Genomic DNA, 20,324 nt, shown 5'->3' with positions numbered 1-20,324 from the left:
AAGATGTCCATTCTACATGACATATCGAAAAGATGAGTAATAAACAAAAAGATTACTAGCAAATAAAATTTAGAAATAGTCATAAATAAAAGTTATACTTAGTTGGCTTATCAGCTTACCAAGCAAAGGAATAGTTGACAAATCAAGAATTCAAAATGGGAATAAAATAGGATAAAATATCTTGGGACCACATTTTGCTCAAAAAGAAATATTTAATAGAGTTTTGAGACTACATTTTGTTAAAGAAAAAACATCAAAGAGAGTCTTGAGACCCCATAGAAATAGGACAAAACAAACTTTTGGATAATTTTTCGATCAAAATCAATACCAATGTTAAAGCAATCCTTGTGTGGGAATAAAATAGGACAAAAATCTTGGGACCACATTTTGCTAAAGAAGAAACATTTGGGACCAATTTTTTCAAATAAGAAACATAAATTCGAGTTATGGGACTGCATAGAAACAAGACAAAATAAATTTTTGGATCAATTTCTGCTCAAAATCAATACCAATACTAAATTAATCCTTACGTGGGAATAAAATAGAATAAAAATTTTGGGACCATATTTTGCTAAAGAAGAAATATTTGGGATCACAACTTTCTAAGAAGAAACATAAAATAGAATTTTAGAATTCATGATGTAAGGATCAGAGATTAAAAAAAAAATCTAAAATTATAACACATTTATGGGTACAATCTAATATAAGCTGAAAATATTATCTTCGTCATCATAATCGAGGATTGGTCATTGATGCTCATCGTCGAAGGCAAATACCATTTCTCTCAAGACCATTATTAGTGTTCAAGTGCCAAGAAGGTGACAAGAGTTGAGGAGATCGAAATAGATCAAAATTCTAATTGAAGAGGGGCTATTTTGGGGAATAAAAGTCATCGATTTGCAACGTTATCGATTTTTGTTATATAGGTAAATTTTTGTCATATAGATAAGTCACGTCATAACTCTGTCATGGTATGTTGATAGAAATCACAATCAGAATCTGAATTGAAGAAATTTGAAAGTTTGATGATTTGATTGTATTAAATAAAAATTTATGATGAAATTGATATATCGATGAAAATCACAATCAAAATCTGAATTGAAGAAATTTAAAAGTTTGATGACTTAATTGTACTAAATAAAAATTTATGATAAAATTAAAAATTTTTAAAAAATTTAAAATTTTATATAATATATATATATATATATATTTTTTTTTTTTTTTGGTAAGAAGAAAGAGATGCGGTAGAAGACTAGAGCCGACCTTGCCATCAGGTGCGTCGCACGTGATATAGATAATCCACGCGATGTTTTCACCAGCTACGAGCTGTCAGCGGCGAGCGCTGAGATACGCCTCCGAGATGGCTCTCTCGCTCTTCCCGCCTTCTCTGGTCACTGCCCGCCTCGCTGCCCGAAACACTCCGCCGCCCGTCGCTACCTCTCACCTCCCCAATCGAAACCCTAACCTCCTCCTCGAATCGCCCTCCTCCTCCTCCGCCCCCACTGCCCTCCAATGCCCGCACTTCCAATCGTACTCTCACTTCACCCACCGTCCAATCCTCTCTTTTTCTCTATTTTTTTTCTTTTTCTTTTTTCATTTTTTGAGAATTTTCAGGTGCTCGGGCTGCTCCTACGAGTGGAATTTGGACCAGCCGCCGGTGCTCCAAGAGGCAAGCAAGTTCTTCAGGGACCGTGGCGTGCAAGATTTCACCTTTGACAGCGGCAGGCTGGTGGGCGTCACCTTTTTTTTTTTTTTTGGAAATATTATTCTTACTTATTATTTTTACCGGAATTCTATAAGTGCTTGCTGGTTTGAATGGCATTTCTTGATGGAAAATCCTGGGTGAATTTTAGGTATGAATGGTAGGTTAGACTGAGGTTGGAGAGCTCAGTTATGGGGATCCTGGTTTTGGAATTGTTGGGATTGGCATGTAGAATTGTACTGGACAAATATTAGCGAGGCAAGACTATGAGAAAGGTTTGTTGGATGCGCTGAGAAAGGTTGTCAAAAACTTGGCAACTCACAATATTTTGTTATCCATGAAAACACGTGCACACTTGGTGGTTCTCGGCGTTGCAGAGGGTGGGTAATTGCTGTTTGGTTATATGATGTCTTTGAGAACCTAAATTGCAAAATATAGTTGGAGAAGTTTGGAAGAATTTTGAGGACAAAGGATTTTGACAGCACTGCAGTTGATTTAGGAGGAGAGGAAGTTTGTGAGCTTCCTGGGGATTAAATTAAAGTTGGTTAAAGATAAATTTTGGAGAAAAAGGATCCCTTGGAGATTTGCTGGGGAGTTATTGTTGTATTACAATGGTGATAAAGGATAGATGTCAGAGAATAGGCAGATATCTAAGATGAGCATATGATTGACAAGGGCAAGCTTAAATTGGATTATAAGGATGAGACTCATATAGAGCAGCTTAAATTGGATTATAAGGATGAGACTCATATAGAGCAACTGACATAGAAAATTTAAGACTTAAGAGCAATATGGTGGAAGGAGGGCAACAAAAACACAATGTTAATTTGCAGTGAAAGGAGGATCAAGAAGCCAATTATATGCTTGTATACAACGGTTAGATTCCAAAGGTGTATTTTTATTGAGGAAATTTAAGGGCATTGTATCCAAAGGAGGCAAGAACCCATAGTTTATAACTCTGACCAATCTGAAGTTCTGAACTTTATGGACTGCTGTGCATAAGAAATTGAGGTTGCTAAATGCATGCATGTACAAATGAAAGAGATAATTGAGAAAATTGAGATATTTTTTATTTTTAAATAATGAGAGTAGAGAAGGGATATAAAGATGTGTGAACCATCTTATACATGATGTGGTAGGGGAGTAGGCTTGCAGCTTGGAGGATTGGACCGTACCTTTTTATTAATGGTTTTAGCACATTTTTTGTAATTTGTTGTAGAAGGCTATCACGTTTAAGAATAACAGTGTATTCTTATCATATTGATTTCTAAGGATGACCCTATTAACCTAGCACTTAATTATCTTTATACAGTTAATTGAAGTTTTGCTGAAGGGATTTGGAAGATATTTGAGTTATTGATGTCTAAAATCATATGTTGTTATTCATGCAACCTCAAAAGTGGAACATGTCCTTTGTATTTTGTCCCCTTAAATTGATTGAAAAAGTCTTTGGTTTAATGTTTATTATTGGTATATAAAGTCGATATTTGGATGAATTGGGAGGTGAAGCACAATAATAATGTTTGATTTCTCTATATTTGTGAACAGTCACCATTTTCTATCTTCTTTGCTTTATTTCTTTAGTTCTTTAAGCTATAGCAAGGAGATAATGGATGTTTGTGCATTTGAGATGTAAAATGGATGTTGTTGGAAAAACCTACCATGCTTATGACAATGATGAGAGACATGGTTGTGATATAGTGGCTTCTCTACAATATGTGCTATGACGCTGTCATTGAAGGTTAAGGGGATTTTAGGAGAGAAACTTGGGTAAGGCACTGAAAATTGTCTGATTTTACTAGAACTGTTTGGTACTACTCCCCTTTTCCATGCTCATATGGAGGTATGGGATGATGTTGGGATGTGGATTCTTGCACTTGGAAGAAATTTTTGTTGATGGGATTTAGAAGTTAACCTTCTTCTCTCTCTTCTGAAGAGCTTATGGTGATTGGAAGGGAAGGTAACTAACAAGTTTTGAGATGGAAATTTTGTAAGGTTGCAGTCTTGTAGGATGAGTGCATGTGGTCTGTGAATGGTAAATGCTGCTTCAAAATCTACTGATATATTACAAAATCTAACCTTTTTTTGATCAGTTTGAAAGAATATTGAACTTTGGATGATTTCAACAGGCAATATATGAATGCATAAAAAAGTTTACATTCTGTGGTAAAAGGGATAATTGCAATAGGACTTTTTTTTGAAGCTCTTGATGATAATTTTAAAATGATTTAATTTACCCTCATTCCAATTTGGAATAAAGAATAACTGATCCTAGCTTTGCAATCTCAATATCAGATATCGTATCAGCACCATGTTGGTACATTGTTGGTGCACCCCGTGTAGGAGTTGTGGCCAAATTTTAAATCCCGTGGGATGGATCCATAGAATGAGACGCCCCGTTGTTCCGTCCTGTCTCAGTGGCGGTCCTAGACATTCGATCCGATAGATATCCTTCTTGTCTTTCTTCTCTTCTTCTTTTCTTTCTTTCTTCTTTTTATTTCTTTCCTTCTTTTCTTTCTTTTTCTTCCACCTTGCTTTCTTTCCTTTTTTTCTTTTTCTTCTTCTTTCTCTTTCTCTTCTTCCTTCTTCCATCCTTCTTTTCTTTTTCTCCTCCTTTCTTTTCTTTCTTTCATTTTTCTTCTTCTTTCTTCATTTTTTTCTTTTCTTCATGTTTTTTTTCTTTTTTCTGTCCTCTTTCTTCTTCTCTCCTTACATGGATGAGTTTCAGAGTTCCAATCCTGTTCTAATCCCGTTTTCTCACAAAAATGGGAGAGGACAGTCGAATGCCTCTTATCATATCAGGCCATAAAGCCTTCGGGGTTGAATCGGCATGCCCACTCTGTACACCCCTTGTACAAAGTACCAGTTCGGTGCCAGTTTTGTACGGGACACTTGGTAAGGGGCAATGAGCATAGGTACTACAAACGTTAAACTAATGATTTGGAACCATTTTGCTTTGACATGTAACATTTAAGAGTGTGTTCTTTTACTTTTGCATGGTCTTGGATGCAGTATTAAAGAAATAGAGATAAGTGTATTTGTTTTGCTTGGGACAAAAGGTGGAAACGATTACTGCATTCATCTCTTTTGGCTTGAGGAATCTTGGTAGCTATTATCATTTCTGCTTTAATCTACTAGCTTGTGGTGCAAGGAGAGTCTGCTTTTGGTACTTGCTAGCTTGAATATTGATACTTTTTTACAAGGTTTCATGAACTGATATCGAGATCCGTACCGGTTCCTGCTCGGTATGGTATTGCACCATATTGTACCGACATTAAAAAAATCAAAAAAATTTCCGTCTATCACCACTAAAAAAAAAAGAAAACCGTGCTGAACCGTACCGAACAGGATCCATAGTGCACCAAACCAAACTGAACCGTCCGATTTCTAGCGGTTCAGGTTGAACCATACCGAACCGACCAGTAAGGTATAGTTTGGGCCATGTACCGAAAAATTGGCTTGAACCATCTGATTTCTGGCGGTTTGGGCTAAAACTATACCGAACCGACCGGTAAGGTATGGTTCGCGCCATGTACCGAAAAACTGACCTGAATCGGACCAATTTCCCACTAGTACGGTATGGTATGGGGTGTACCGGCCGGTTCGGACCGATATGGAATACCATGCTCTTTTATGAATTAAGCTTGCATATTTTATTTTTGAAATACACTTGCCCATTATTCCATACAATCCTTAACAATTCCATATAGTCTTAATGCTAGTTTTTGCTTAGTTTTTTTTTTGTTGTTGTTTTATATTTCAATCTCTAATTGTTGTATTGTAGTGGGAATGGAGATGTCGGGCAAAGCTAGCTGTTCGTGGAACCCCAGAAAGCCCGCTGATTGGGCTATATCAAGAGGGCACACACAATGTTGTGGATATTCCGCTATGCAGAGGTTAGCTAGTATAATATATTTACTATTTAACTCAAATATATGAATTTTATATTTATGCTAGAAAAGAATGCTGTCCTTCTAGTCTGGAAATCATATATAGGCTATAAGGGCCAAATAAGTTTGATCATCTTCTGCGAGTTTTAGTACAGTTTGGTTTGGGAGATGATCTAGGAAACAAGGTCTTAGCATACGTTCAATTCAATATCTGAAGATATGATTATTGACATGAGATTCACATTTTAATTTAATTTATGGTGATGCTTGTCTAGTCCAGCATGCTAATCTTATTATTTAATAATATTTACTTCTACCCATAGTGCATCCTAATGCTGAAAGAAATTCACCCCAACCATTTGTTCGTGAAACATAGAGCTTGCGAAGACTTGCAAATTGTTTACTCAGTGATATCTGCTAATAATATAACAGTTCTCGTGCAATGATCTAAATCATACTGTTTATCCAGGATGATATTGGTACTTGCCTCCAGTAATAGCTACATAACTATGTAGAAATAGCTTAATACTACTATACATTGCGAACTCCTGTGATGCATGAGGCATGTCTTAACTGTCCGTGCGTCCCACTCATTTTTTTCTCCTGTCATATATTTACTATTTAACTCAAATGTATGAATTTTATATTTATGCTAGAAAAGAATGCTGTCCTTCTAATCTGGAAATCATATATAGGCTATAAGGGCCAAATAACCTTCATTATCTTCTGCGAGTTTTAGTACAGTGGTTTGGGAGCTGATCTAGGAAACAAGGTCTTAGCATAGGTTCAATTCAATATCTGAAGATATGATTATTGACATGAGATTCACATTTTAATTTAATTTATGATGATGCTTGTCTACTCCAGCATGCTAATATTATTTTTTAATGATATTTACTTCTACCCAAAGTGCATCTTAATGCTGAAAGAAATTCACCCCAACCATTTTTTCGTGAAATAGAGAGCTTGCGAAGACTTGTAAATTGTTTACTAAGTGGTAACTGCTAATAATATAACAGTTCTTGTGTGCAATGATCTAAATCATACTGTTTATCCAGGATGATATTGATACTTGTTTTTTTGTAAAATTATTTCCTCCAGTAATAGCTACATAGCTATGTAGAAATAGCTTTTCATCTATACTACTATACAATGTGAACTCCTGTGATGCATGAGGCATGTCTTAACTGTCCGTGTGTCCTACTCCTTTTTTCCCCTGTCGTGTGCATTTTCACACACTATTTTTTTCCCACTGCATGCATTTCCTCCCCTAGCCTCTCCCAGTTCCATGTTTTAACCATGAGATTAGCTGTTTGAGTCCTTCTTCTAGCATTTATTTCTTTATTTACATAAATTTCATTTGTTGGTTAAAGAGAAAAATATCATGTACATCACACATGTAACTTCCACTCTGTAACGGACTATGTTTCTCATAAAGGGGTATGATTCAATCAACCTGTAGATATCCATGACCATAACTACCCTCTCCTTTCTTGGTGGAGAATACTATATCATTCCTTTGAATTCAGTCTCTAATATTCTGTGAAAGTGGGACCACAAAAACCATTTTTCTCCTCCCTTTCTTCTAACAAAATGTAGTTTGAAGGTGTTGAAGAACAGTCCCACATTGGATACACTAGGGACTCTAGTCGGTCTTATATACTCATGGGTGCATCTACCTACTAGCTTAAGCTTTTTGGTTGGAATTTAACAGAAAACCCATCTGTAAAATCGATCTAGTGGGAATTAAATTTACTTTTACAGCTATGAAGCCAAGTGCTAGTGTGCAGTGGATGTTGTGCCAGTCTGTATGTATTGGCATGGTACATTGCTGGCCCGTGCCACCTGGTGCAGCATGCACCTTTTGTCCATGCTAAGCTATGACATCCATTTAATAAGATCATTGGTGCTTGCTTACATTGTATGTCTATTTTCTCGAAAAATAACTCAATTAGTTTTCAGATTGTTTTTTAATGTCCCTGGTCTTTTTTCATCTAATTGTGTTTTCTGTGCAGCACATCATCCAAACATTAATGCTGCAGTTGAACTCCTAAAACAAGGCATGCTCTTAACACAGTTCCTTTCTATAAATTAAGGATAGCATTTTGCATTTTGTTTTTTTAATGTATTTTTATGTCTTTTTATCACATTGTCTTCAATTTTTTAGGTATTTCTAAGCTGAATGTTCAGCCATATGATGAAGATGTGGGTACAGGTGACCTGCGGTATGTGCAGGTTAGTTGTGCATATGACTTTCTATACATCTAGATGAGGATTACCATTGGACTTTATAACTTAAACTCTTTCTTGCTGTAACTCTTTTTAGCTTGCCTACATTTTAAGGATGCTTGGCTGCTTGCTTTCAAGTAATCATGTGATTACATAAAGACTACCTAAACTTATATCATGTCCTAGTGAGAGGAGAAAGCAGTGGGATTTTGTTCTCTACTGTCGGCTCCAATCCAGCTCTTCTACATCATCATAATCCTAATCTGCATTACTTGTTCCGGTAACAGGAATTCAGAAGAAGCAGCAAAAAAACTTCTCGTTATCCTGACTTGTTTCCCTGTTATTCCAACAATTAAATTTTAATCTGCCATTTCTAATATGCAACATTTATTTCTTGCATATCACTTTGTTATCTTCTCTTGTTTCAAATGATAATTGATTGGAATTTACTGGTAGTCATGGTAGTTATGATTAATGTATGTTGTTTAGTGACAACTACTTCGGCAAATTATTTATTATTTAATTAACTGCATGGAACCCCCTTGCATATCAAATGCTCCAGAAAGTTGTAAAGAGATAATTGATGGTTTGATGCTATCTGATGGAATTCAGCTCCTGACATAATAATGATTGTATGTTGTTATTAGTTTCACCAGCGATGAGAAAGTGTGTATGGTGTATGATGTGCCTCATACTGATTCAGCTTTAAATTCTTATATGTCAGATGGCTGTGACAACATATAACACATCCCTACCAGTTGCTGAACGATACCAGAAAGGTTTGGTGCATACAAATATATGTTTCTTCTAAGCAGTAATCATCCCTCTTATTTGTATGTGATAAAGAGGTTGCCTTGTATGATAGGAAAGTCTTCTGTTTGTTTCCAGGGAAAGTGCAGCTTTCATTGGTTTGGAATTCAAGAAATGAGCACTCAGAGAATTCTAATAAGTTGCATGCTTTGTCGAATGTAAGTTGTCCTTTCAACATTGAAGCACAAGGGGCACTGGTCGATTGACATCTTCTACATATATCACAAGCCCACATCACTTCTTAATTCCTATCAAACATTTTGCTGAGAAACATCATTTCAGATATTTGTATTGTTAAGTTGTTGTTGTCTGTCTTGTCACTTTGCAGTTCTTGTGGGGAAATGGTGGACCAAGCAGTAACACGCATTTAATCCACTCTATATGGGCTAATTTTCAGACATCAACTAGCAATGTAAGCTATCTGGGTCTATGTTACATGTTGCTATGGTTTTGTGACATCACATTAAATGGTGGTCCAATAATTGTTACTGGAAATGGTTCTCTAATTTGGAATTGTATTTTACCGCTGATGTTGCTTAATATGAAAAGTTATAATATCATCTACAAATCACAATGGATAGGTTTTGTACAGAAGAATGCATGTTTTGTTCTATCTATTTGTGCAAGGTGTAGCTTGAATTTTAGATGAACTAGGATGTCATTTGTTGGCAAATGCTTCTCTGTTTGACTCAAATGTTGGCAACTTGACATTCTTTCAGACACCAAAGAGCAATATAATCTACATCTAGCCCTATTGCATTGTCTACACACATGTGCAATGATCTTTACTCTATGATGTGGATTGATTAGACCTACTGGAAATGCTTTCTGCTTAATTTTAAAATGTTTGCCATGACTGAACTTGTTTGATTTTATGATTTCTACATCCTACTTTCTCATCCTATCAAAAGGGGGGCCTAGTGTACAGGGCTTTGCCATAATGGGGTTCAGATGTACGCTGCCTTACCCCAGCATGTGGAGAAGTTGTTTCCCTATTTCAAATCCATGACACCTAAGTCACAATAGAGCAACCTTACTGTTACGCCAAGGCTTACCCCGCATACTTTCTTATCCTATCTAGTATCTGGCGCAATATTTGACTGTTCAAAGCAGGGACTGCAAACTTTCCTCCTTTTTCTTCTTTTGTTCAGCTGTAGCATAAGCATATATTGTATATATTAGTGGATTTTTTGTTATATAGTTTGGCCTCAAACAACATTCAAAATTTTCATAACGATGCTAAACCGTTGCTTGATATTTTTGCGGATACAAATGTGTTAGTTTCTTAAATTGACTCGATTCTAGTACCGGTTTAACTAATAAAATCATTCTTGCGAAATTTTTTGTCTGGAATCTTTTTTTTTTTTTTTTATGGAGTTTAAACTAACGGAAAACATAATTTGCATACAAGTTTATAGTTCTGATAATTAAGATTGCCTAACCAAATTGACATCTTGTCCTCTCGAGCCATCAGCAAAAATGTATGGTCAGTTTGTCATATGGTACCATACTGTATTGGGTGTCCCATACTAGTACTGAACTAATATGCAGTCTCTATTATATCGATACTCAGTGCATCTTGTCATTTTGTACCATGCTGCATATCGCCACTATTATAGGATGGTATTGACACGGGGTTCAGTACTGAGATAGCGAACCTTGATTTGAATGAATGAAGAGTAAAGTTATAATATCCATAACATACAAAACTTAGTTTTGCTACTTCAGGCCCATGCATTACATGTGCTAGAGGATAATTACGTGCCAATGTAATAGGCCCATATAATGAGACAAGATAAAGATATTTCATCGTAAACATGTTTGCAGTTTCTATACACTTCTTTGCCTTTATTTTTTGAGACAGAACTATGCTCTCTTCCCTCATCCAATTGTTGATCCTTATATGGCATTCCAATAATCTTCTTTCCCCTTTGAACAAAGTAAATCCTCTTCCTACTAATATAGATGGTAGACTTTCTTAAAAGGAGGAAGCAAATTCTGATAATTGTCTCAAAGATACAAGAGCTCTCTTAAGTAGCCCTTCAAACTCCCGGCTCTCTCTTTTTTTGTTTGACATCGCTTTCTTGTCTGACATTGAATTGAGATAAAAATTGAATTTTCACATGGTTTTATTTGTTTAACATGATAAAATTGGATCTTATCTCCATTTTATCATATCATCTCTTGATCTAAAGAAACATGTTGGTCCCAACTAGAGGATCCAAACATGCTGTTTACCTTTCATTCTGATTATATTATGGTTCATTTTGTGTACACCCCCCTGGTCTTCGGACTAAGACTTTGCTTAATCTTGGCAATATTATTAACTATATAGAAGAGTTTTACTCCATCACCTATGTGAAATTCTAATTTTCTAGCTTCAGTGAATGGCACCTCAAGACAACATGCCTTTTCTTCAAAAATATAGTGTGGATGATCAAATACATATTTTCTGATATTAAATTTTCAATTTCATGAACAGATAATCTTCGGTAATAGGTGGAGACATCTCCTGGGAGAAAGAGATTTCTGGGAACATATTGGAGGTGTTGATATCTCCCTGGATCCATCAAGCTTTGGCCAGGCAAATACACTGGTACGTCTAGACTTCCTTTGCCTATTAGTCAAAAGTATCTTTTGGATCCAATGCATGCAGATAAAAAATGACAAAGAAGTAGGCAAACTATGTATATGTGTGCATGTGTCTGTTTCGACTAAAGACTGGAGAACTATTTTGATGCCCACTTGTAATAAGGAAACTGATATCCAATATTTACCTTCTGTAAAAATTAATTATGAACTACATCATGAAATAATGAGTTAGTGTGATGAAACAAAGATTCACTGACAACAATAGCAGAAAACCAATAGGTTTTATGCAAAGAAGGTTAGTTGAAACTGTCTCTTGCTTAGGCAACTGAGAAAAAGTGGAACACATTGCCTAATCAACTTTTGAGAAAAAGATATCTGGTACAACACTATTAGGTGTTACAAAATGTTAGGGGTCAAGGAAGAAAGAGCAAGACTTGAGATTTTTAATGACAAGTTTGAAGGATCTTTGACAAGTATTATAAGTAGTTGTAACGTGATTGGTAAATGTTTTTCATTGATATACATCATGATTTACTAGAGATGAGGTGCGCCGTACCATACTGAACCAGGTACAAGGTACAAATCTGGTATTATACTGTACTGGTATATGGTATGGGGGGCATATCAACATTCGGTCCATCGAATTGGCCCTTATATCGGGCATACCAATATGGTGATAGGGTGGCACTAGTATGGGGCCCGGTATCCAGATAGGCTGGAGGTTATGTCTTTCTCCACTTATTATAAATGTGTTGAATGCTAGAAAGCATCATGATTTCTCTTATTTACTGGTCATTGATGAGGCAAGGTTGAATTAAATGTGAATCCAGAATTGTGGATGAAAGCTTTGGAGAATTTAGGTCTCAAAAACAATAGAATTGAGATGTAGAGCATGGTATCCAGTTTCAAGGAACATTAAAACTAGTGAGTTTCATTCAATATTAATGATCAGGAGATACCGCAGTGCGATTATCTCATCATCTTGGATCTATTATAGAGAAAAACAGAGATATGAATGAAGACAAATCTAATTGTGCCAAGCATATGAAGTGTCGGTGTGCTTAGATGATATTTTGTCATCATTGCATCCCTCTGAGAGTAAACGAAAACTATTAAAAAAATGGTAAGAGGTCCAGAAATATTGTTTTTTCAGTATATTAGAAATACAGAAGGTCCAGCACACAAGTTGATCATGGCAGACATGGGTATTTTGAGGTGAACTTGTGGCAAAACTGTAAAGGAGAGGACAAGGTGCTAGCACATTATAGCATGCCTTGTAGTTGTAGTGGAAAATCACTCGACGGGTCTAGGAATGCCTAACAATGATACAAGTTTGCTGATATGATTGGTTTTTACATTTGCATCAAAGGATTTGGAATTGGAAGGAGGAGAAAATAAAAAATAACATGGATGTAAATTGTGAGAATCTTGTAGTGCCAATTGACATAGCTCTTAGTAGGAATCGTTCATGAAGTCAGGTTTATAAAGCAGCTCTTGAGAATATAGGTCTCAAAAATCAATAGAATCAAGACAAAGGACATAATACGCTGCTTCAAAGAACATTAAAATTATATGAGGCTCTAATCGACATTAATGGCCAAGAGATACATAGCATGATTATGTGATTATCTTGGATCACTTATATAAGGAAACAGAGATACAGATAAAAACAAAATATTTGTGCCAAGTATTTATATTTCAGCATCCTTATATGGTTTTGTTACCATTATATCCTTTGAGAGTCAAAGAAAAGTATCACGGGATGGCTAGAAGTACAACAATATTGGTTTTTAGTACAACAGTATTGCAGAGGTCCAGCACACAAGACGATCATGACGAATATCAGAATTTTAAGGTGAATGTGTGGCAAAAATCGAGGGGATAGGATAAGGAGCTAGTAATGTTCAAGTTGTGGGAATCAATTAACATGGTCAGGAAATGCATGAAAATCTATTAATGCTCTGATATGATTGATTTTTAAATTTGCATCAAAGGATCCGGAAAGTGGAGGGGAAGATGAGATAACATGGATGAAAGTCATGAGAAGTTTCTAGTGACAATTAATACAGCTTTTAGTGGGAATCATTGGTGAAGATAGGGCTTATAAAGCTGATCATGATTAGATCAGAGAGAGCTTGATATGCATATCTATGTTTATTATTATAACTTACAATAATTATCCTGGTTTATTCGAAAACAGTGATTAATTTTAAATGTATTAGATGTTTTGTTGCAAGATGTTGTTGATGCTGGTTGATGTTGCTAAACCACTATGACTATTCTTGCAGGCTTTTAATTCCGTATTAAGGAAACTGCAGAAGTATGTTCCATATGGATCATCTGTTGTTGACTTGTATGCAGGGGCTGGTATCATTGGATTGTCTATATCTGCCACTAGGAAATGTAGGCAAGTTCTAATATTCAATTACATTCTGTGTGGGAGCATATTAGTGCTAATCTGATCTCAGTAGTTTGAAGTACTAATTTCTTGTTTACAGGTCTGTGAAATGTGTTGAGATCAACAAAGAGTCTAAACTATCTTTTGAGAAGTCAATAAGCCGTTTGCCAAAAACTATAGATAGCAATATCAGTTGGCACAACACAGATGCTTCAGTTGTATGCACTCATTCACTCAGAAGCATGAAATTATCACCCTTAACAAACATATTTGACTAGAGTTCTGGAAATCTAATCTGTCATCATGTGCATCATGATTAACAGGAACCCCTTTACTGGCTCAAGGGGTCAGATGTCGTTGTTGTAGATCCTCCAAGAAAAGGATTGCACCCATCCCTGATTGATGCTTTATGCAATGTTGCATGGTCTGATCATAAGAGTAACGAGGAACCTAGAGGGTAATGGCTTAACATTGCTTTTTAATTTCTTTAAGATCCTGGTTTCTTCAATGTTTTTATCAAGTTGCTTTCAACATAAACTGTATTCCACATGGCAGTTGTCGGATATGTGGCAATTGAAAAAAGTTTGGAACGCAAATTTCAACCCCTCCCTGCTAATATATTAACTTACATAAACGACATCTTTTGTCTTCTGCACTCAGTTCCATCCTGAAGGTGAAAGATGAAAAGCGGCCATGGATTCTACGTGCAAGGGAAGCTTCTGTTCACATAGACAGCAAAACAGCTTGGGAGAAAAATCAAACATGGCCCGAGACTCTTATTTATATTAGTTGCAGATGGGAAAGCTTTAAAGAGGTATTGCAGTCAATGCATTCTAACTGGATAATTACCATTGCTTGGGTATTTTCACTTTTGTCTATGTTTTTGTGAGAATCTTCTTGCTTGTACTAGCTGTGTATATTTCAGTTTGATATTTCTCTATGTTTTTGTGGAGAGTATCATGTTTTTGTTATATTTTTCAGCAAATTCCTTTTTGCCCATTCTTTTGATTAGGATACTTATTCAACAGGATTGCAGGGCTTTGCTATCTAGTAAGGCTTGGCATTTGGAAAAGGCTCATGCTTTCAACTTGTTTCCCGGCACTGAGAGGTATTGATTTCTAATGACTCAAAAGGCAAAAAAAAGAGCCCATTTATTTCTTTTGTAAAATTTCTCTTCATGTGCACTCTGGAGCTGCATTACAACTACATCTCTCCTTTTAACCCTGTTAGAGAGATCCTCTTCTGTAGTGTTTATGTCATGTAACAGAAGTGACTTTGGTCATTCTCACCCCTCATTGCTAATATGGCACCTGTGGCATTTTGCAGGTCATCGCATTTCTTTTGGTTCAACTAATTTTGAAGTGTTATCCTCTAGATCTTCATAATTCTATCTTTTCATCTTTCACCTTAATCTCAAATTCTCAACAACTGCAATAATAGCAACGAATCAATAACATTGATATTATTGAATATTTTGACAATAATATGATTTCATGGAATAACTTGGAAATTATTTTGGGGTGTTTAAATTACTCAAGAGGTCAAATTTCTTCTATTTAGGTGAGGATGTCATATATGATTTAGATTATGCATTTTATAAAAACCTACGAAATAATAGGTCCATCTTCTGAACAACAATGTTGAATGACTGCAGCAAGATTGTGGTTTTCCAGTAGTTCTGTCTTGGTTTAATGACAAGTCCATCTAGTTAGATTGGTGCAACTCCATCTGTCTTTGTTATACAACTCTGCTGAATCCTTCCTCAACAGTTATGTGCAACCGTATATTTTGCACTGTGGTTCAGTGCAGGGAAGTTTATCTTTTCATGTGCTTGGAGAATCCTCTTTGTTCTCCCAGCATTTGGTCCTATCGAAATCTTAATCCTTAGATGGCATGATGCATTTGATATTGTATGCATATAAAACCTTACTATCTTTAATTTCACAACTAGATGAACTGTTCTATTTCAATGATTTATGTTACCTGGATCCTTCAGTTTGGCCTTAGGTACTTGCACCTGACACTTGAAAACATGGCTGTTGGTATGAATCATTGATTCAAGTGCCCCTTGTTTTTTTCTTCTTTTTAATTTTATTGGTGGGGTTGGGGGGAGGTTTGCAGGCTTAGATATAAGAAGGATCTGATTTTAACTTCAAATCACGCACCAGCACTGAGTCCATGTAGCATAGATCATGAACCTATGAGCTAGATTAAATTTGACATGCCATGCAGATCTGCTGAACCCTTTCAATATCTGAATGTAAGCCTTTATTCATTCTTATAATATGTTGGTTGCATCCTTTGCAAAGTCTATCTTGTGCACTTGGATGCTAGACTTTAATAGTTGACCAGCAATTTTATGTCTTTGATGTTCCATGGTGAAGAGCTCTCTGATACCATTTTTTTCAGTTGTACAACCTTCTTGTCCGTTGCTGAGGTTGTGATGATTGATTACTATTATGGCCAGAATCTTACAGTTCAAGATATAAACTTCTACAATCCAGATCAGAAAGCCCTTAATGTTCCTACTTGCACCCTTGCAAAAGGATCATAAGGTCTGCATTTTGTATCTGATCATACAATCCTATATATAGATCATGAGATCCAACTTGATTATGTTAACATTAGGCCAAGTTGGAGATCCTTTTCATATGATTCCTTGTTTTTTTGGCTTTTAGAATATTTATTTGTCACTTAGCCTTCAGCTCATAAATTTCGCAGTCCCTTCAAAAGTTTTCAATTTGTGAAAAGTAAGATAAAAGAATTTTGTGGAAGCAGGCTATGTCTAGGAGGTTTATCTTCAAATTTTGGTCTTAGGTTTTTGTAATTTCTGAATCTCATGGTGGGTATCAGTCTTTGGTTTCCTTTTTTTCTCCTCTTCCATTTTTGCGCTTTTGTTAGTCTATACCTCACTGGGGGTTTCTATTGTGGCTTTTATTTCATCATCTTAATCAGATTAACCTAGATAGTATCTTCCCCTATCTTTCTCAGAAAAAGATAAAGAATTTGGAGTTCATAGAGACAAGGCAAAACCTTCTTATCCTTATTGTCATTGGTCAAAATCTCATTTTGTTTTCTTCCAAAAAATTTAACTTCAATGGTTAATTGGATAAATATATGGAAATATTGTTATATTATCTTCACTGTTTGGTCATGACATTTGTCCCATTAGACATGCTATGTTGTGTTATGATGAAAGAAAGAGCCTTCTCATGTTTAAGGTGATTGCTTTTCATTTTTCATTCAGTTTCCAATTAACTCCTTTGCTTTTAATTTTGATATTTTATAGTTTTAGATTTTTTCAAAGGAACTGGTAGAACTTTTATTATCCATAAATTGATCCATAGTACACCTATATAAATTACTATTAAGATTTTTAACTCCATCACTTTCTTGACAATATTGTTCATTAGTCATCACAATCATATATTGTGTCCTCCCACTGACAAGTAATAACAAACCTGGGTGGATGAGCTGAGCAAGAAATTAATTGTATACCATGAATCAAACTTGATAGTTTCTTGCTTTTATATAACTTAGATCTACTTGTGATGCATCCTGAACTTATCACTAGTTAACCACATGTTTTCTGTAAGTCTGATTCATTGTATTATGCAGCTAGTTTGCCCTACTACTTACCTATTTGATGATAAACTATAATGTGAATGCAGCATTGAAGTTCTAGGTGTGTTCAAACGTGGTCCATGGGTGGGCCAAAAGAAAAAGAAAAGAAGAAAAACAAAGAGAAACAAGTGAGGAAACAGCGCACCTAAAACTGCAACTATGTGAAGTTTTTCACTGAATGATGACAAGGTATTTTCATATACCCTTTTTTTATACCATGTTACAGATAATGTGTTGGACAGAGTTTCCTCTTTATGGATGAATATTTTTTAAAAAATGTCAGGATCATAAGAATGATTTTGGCACCTTACATGTTTAGCAAAGTTCTAGTGGTTCTCATTCTTGTCCTACTTGCTAGGTAAGGGAAGGCAGCAGAAATGTCATGCGTTCTGAGATCTTGTGTTCTCATTCACTACGTCTGGCTATTGACAAGTTCAAAAATACACGGAAAAGAAAAACCAAAGGAAGATGCATGGAACTACTCAAAAGAATCATGATCTCTCTCCGCATCTGATTGCAGTGGTAACTGGTGTACTTTGTAAACATAAGCAATGGAGTGCACTCCTGGTTTCCTATTGTGTCCTTTTTTTTCTGGACAAAAAGAACAAGATACTAGATTAAAAAAAAAAATTCTTGAATATGCTGACATGCCTGAACTGCTTTAAGAAAGGAGAGCAATTACATATGTTAATCTCACTTTTTTGGTACAATATGTACATAACTGAGTTGAGTATTTTTTATAAAAAATGATATGCAAAGAAAGCAAATATTACCAGGCATGTTTGCTGGATGGTGTTACTTCATTTCTGATAATTTCATGATTTTTATTGTATTCCTTGTGAGTCTTAGGTTTTCTCCATGGGACTGGTATAAACACACAGAAGCTTCACCAAGGATAGCATCAGATCCTCTTGGTTTGGCAATCTATCTCCAACCACTAATACTATTGTGATGTGAAGTTTCACTCAGAAAAAAAGATGAAATAAATGCATGTGAAGTTCATGTCCTCCATCTCATCCTCTTGCCTATGTTTTCGCTTTTGTATTTAGCTAATCAATTTTTTTTCTTTTCATAGCTCCAGATCTCTACTGCAAGTTTCTTTCCCAAAAATTATAAACCTAATTGAGAAGAACAAAAGATAGGAGTGGTTGTAGAGGAAGGGGAAAGAGGAGAGAGGTTGCTTCTCTATAGAGGAGAAGGTGTTTACTTCTCTTGACCCCAAAATTAATAGTGGTTATACAAATAGAAAAGTCATACAATTGATCATGATCTCTACCATTAAAAATGCTTAGAAATCAAAATCATGTATTTTGGTAGTCTCTGATTCATCAAATGGGTGCATGAACAGCTAAAATGATGTGAGACTGTGTTACTATTATCTAAGGATTAAAATCTATTGATTTTCAATCTATATATATACTGTGGCATATCTAAATCATTATTAATAAGATAGATTTATAATTTAAATGCTTTTTCATATATTTTAGCATTCTAATATAATCAAAACCATTCATTTTTCTGTCGGCATGATGCATAGGTTAGTGACTATTTAAATACATAAAATTTGGTTTCTAAACATTGATTTTGGTCTTAGAGGATTGGATACCTTATCCTACCAAGGGGAGCATAGTCGTGGGCTTTGCTCTTTTCAGGAGGATTTCTCAACTCTAAAATTAATAAGGTATGCTAATTGAAAGTCGGCAATGATGATCATGATCTATACTACTAAAAATACCTAACAAGCAAAACTTACACGTTTTGGTGGTCTCTAAGTTTTGCAAGTTGGTGCAAAAATGAATTGTTATTATGATATTAGGCCCATTCTTCTTGTAATCTAAGCATTAAAGTCTTGATGTGGTCTTGATGTTTAATCTATACATGTTTTAATTTATGGATAATCAGTAATTGCATTTCAGTATATTGACATGGAAAAACATCTATTATTTGTCCGCTTCATGCATAGGTTAGAGACCATCAAAATATGTGCTTTTTGGCTTTTAGGTATTTTAATTATATAGATCATGATCATTGGTGTAGATCTTCGATTTGGATGCGCTATTATTGATTGTAGAGTTGAAAGAACTATATAACTTCTCCTCTTGAGATGAGCATAGTCCATATATATGGGCATCACTTTTATTGCTTATTTGGTAGATTGTAAGCTACATTAATGCGAACATTTAGTCAATAACATTAATTGTTTATTCCTCACTGAATTATCTCCTTACCTTTTTTCATTGTTATTTACTTCAAAACAATCCTGACCAGACCATCATGTTACTGGACTTCTGGTGCTTGTTCAAGCAATTTAGTGCTTGCTTCACCAAATTTAGCATTGACCGTTACAGGTTCCCTTTTATCTTTGCAGGTTTGTCTTTGTTTTTGCATTTTATGCATTCAATCTAATATGGAAAGCTGGAGGTCCAAGATCAAATATTACTTTTTGTGCTTTTCCTTTGCAAATGTTTACTATTTTGATGTCAATGTTTGCAGTTTAACACTTAGTATTTATTTCTTGTTAGGTGTCTTCTTACACTTCTTTGTTGCTATTTACTTACAACGCAACCCTGACTTAAGATCCTGTTTGGGATTGCGGTCGGCAGTAGAGTTTTTGGAGCTTTTGGAAGTAAAGCTTTTGAGAAGTAGAATTTTTAGAAGTAGAGTTTTTACAAAAAGCTATTTGTTGTTTGGTAACTATATTTATAAAGTACTTTGGAATATTAACATATGTTTGGTAACTAAAATAAAAAAGTACTTTTGATATGATAAAATGATAATAAAAGGCATTACATAGTATTGTATAATGAAGAATAATATAATGTAATATAATATAATAATATTATTATATAATAATAATATTATAATTATAAATAATTTATAATGTAATATAATATATTAGTTATAATATAATGTAATAATAAATTATTATAATATAATTATATTATATTATTATTAAAATATTATTATATTATATTGTATTATTATAGTATAATAATATTATAATAGATTATAGTATATGTCTATAACATAAATATTATTACATTTTAAAATATTATTTTATTATATAATATTATTATCA

At 34.8% G+C, this 20,324-nt stretch overlaps 1 protein-coding gene across 4 annotated transcripts; it reads left to right on the top strand.

The window, feature by feature from the left end:
- Positions 1 to 1,291: 1,291 nt before the first annotated feature.
- Positions 1,292 to 18,024, top strand: LOC105048923 (uncharacterized). Of its 4 annotated transcripts, none has more exons than XM_073261125.1 (16): positions 1,292 to 1,530; positions 1,615 to 1,669; positions 5,487 to 5,598; positions 7,608 to 7,652; positions 7,760 to 7,827; positions 8,546 to 8,600; positions 8,710 to 8,789; positions 8,960 to 9,043; positions 11,114 to 11,227; positions 13,512 to 13,630; positions 13,722 to 13,839; positions 13,945 to 14,078; positions 14,282 to 14,435; positions 14,650 to 14,729; positions 17,293 to 17,434; positions 17,604 to 18,024. In XM_073261125.1, the coding sequence occupies exons 1-15, from the start codon at positions 1,307 to 1,309 to the stop codon at positions 17,375 to 17,377; spliced, it is 1,527 nt and encodes a 508-aa protein (XP_073117226.1). In that variant the 5' UTR covers positions 1,292 to 1,306; the 3' UTR covers positions 17,378 to 17,434; positions 17,604 to 18,024. The 4 variants fall into 4 exon arrangements, with proteins under 4 accessions (XP_073117226.1, XP_029121527.1, XP_010926714.2 ...); XM_029265694.2 differs by having other exon boundaries at positions 1,615 to 1,729; positions 14,658 to 14,729; XM_010928412.4 differs by having other exon boundaries at positions 1,615 to 1,729.
- The last annotated feature ends 2,300 nt before the right edge of the window (positions 18,025 to 20,324 follow it).

The sequence above is a fragment of the Elaeis guineensis genome, chromosome 7 (genome assembly GCF_000442705.2).
Source record: "Elaeis guineensis isolate ETL-2024a chromosome 7, EG11, whole genome shotgun sequence".
NCBI lineage: Eukaryota > Viridiplantae > Streptophyta > Magnoliopsida > Arecales > Arecaceae > Elaeis > Elaeis guineensis.
The sequence above is the reverse complement of the archived record's forward strand: the minus strand, read 5'-3'. Positions and strand labels throughout refer to the sequence as shown.

Bases quoted from the DNA above. Each gene is read 5' to 3' on its own strand.
- LOC105048923 (XM_010928412.4), top strand. From the start codon at position 1,307: ATGTTTTCACCAGCTACGAGCTGTCAGCGGCGAGCGCTGAGATACGCC. The intron at 1,531-1,614 runs GTACTCTCACTT...GAGAATTTTCAG, and splicing joins CAATGCCCGCACTTCCAATC to GTGCTCGGGCTGCTCCTACG. The intron at 1,730-5,486 runs GTGGGCGTCACC...GTTGTATTGTAG, and splicing joins CCTTTGACAGCGGCAGGCTG to TGGGAATGGAGATGTCGGGC.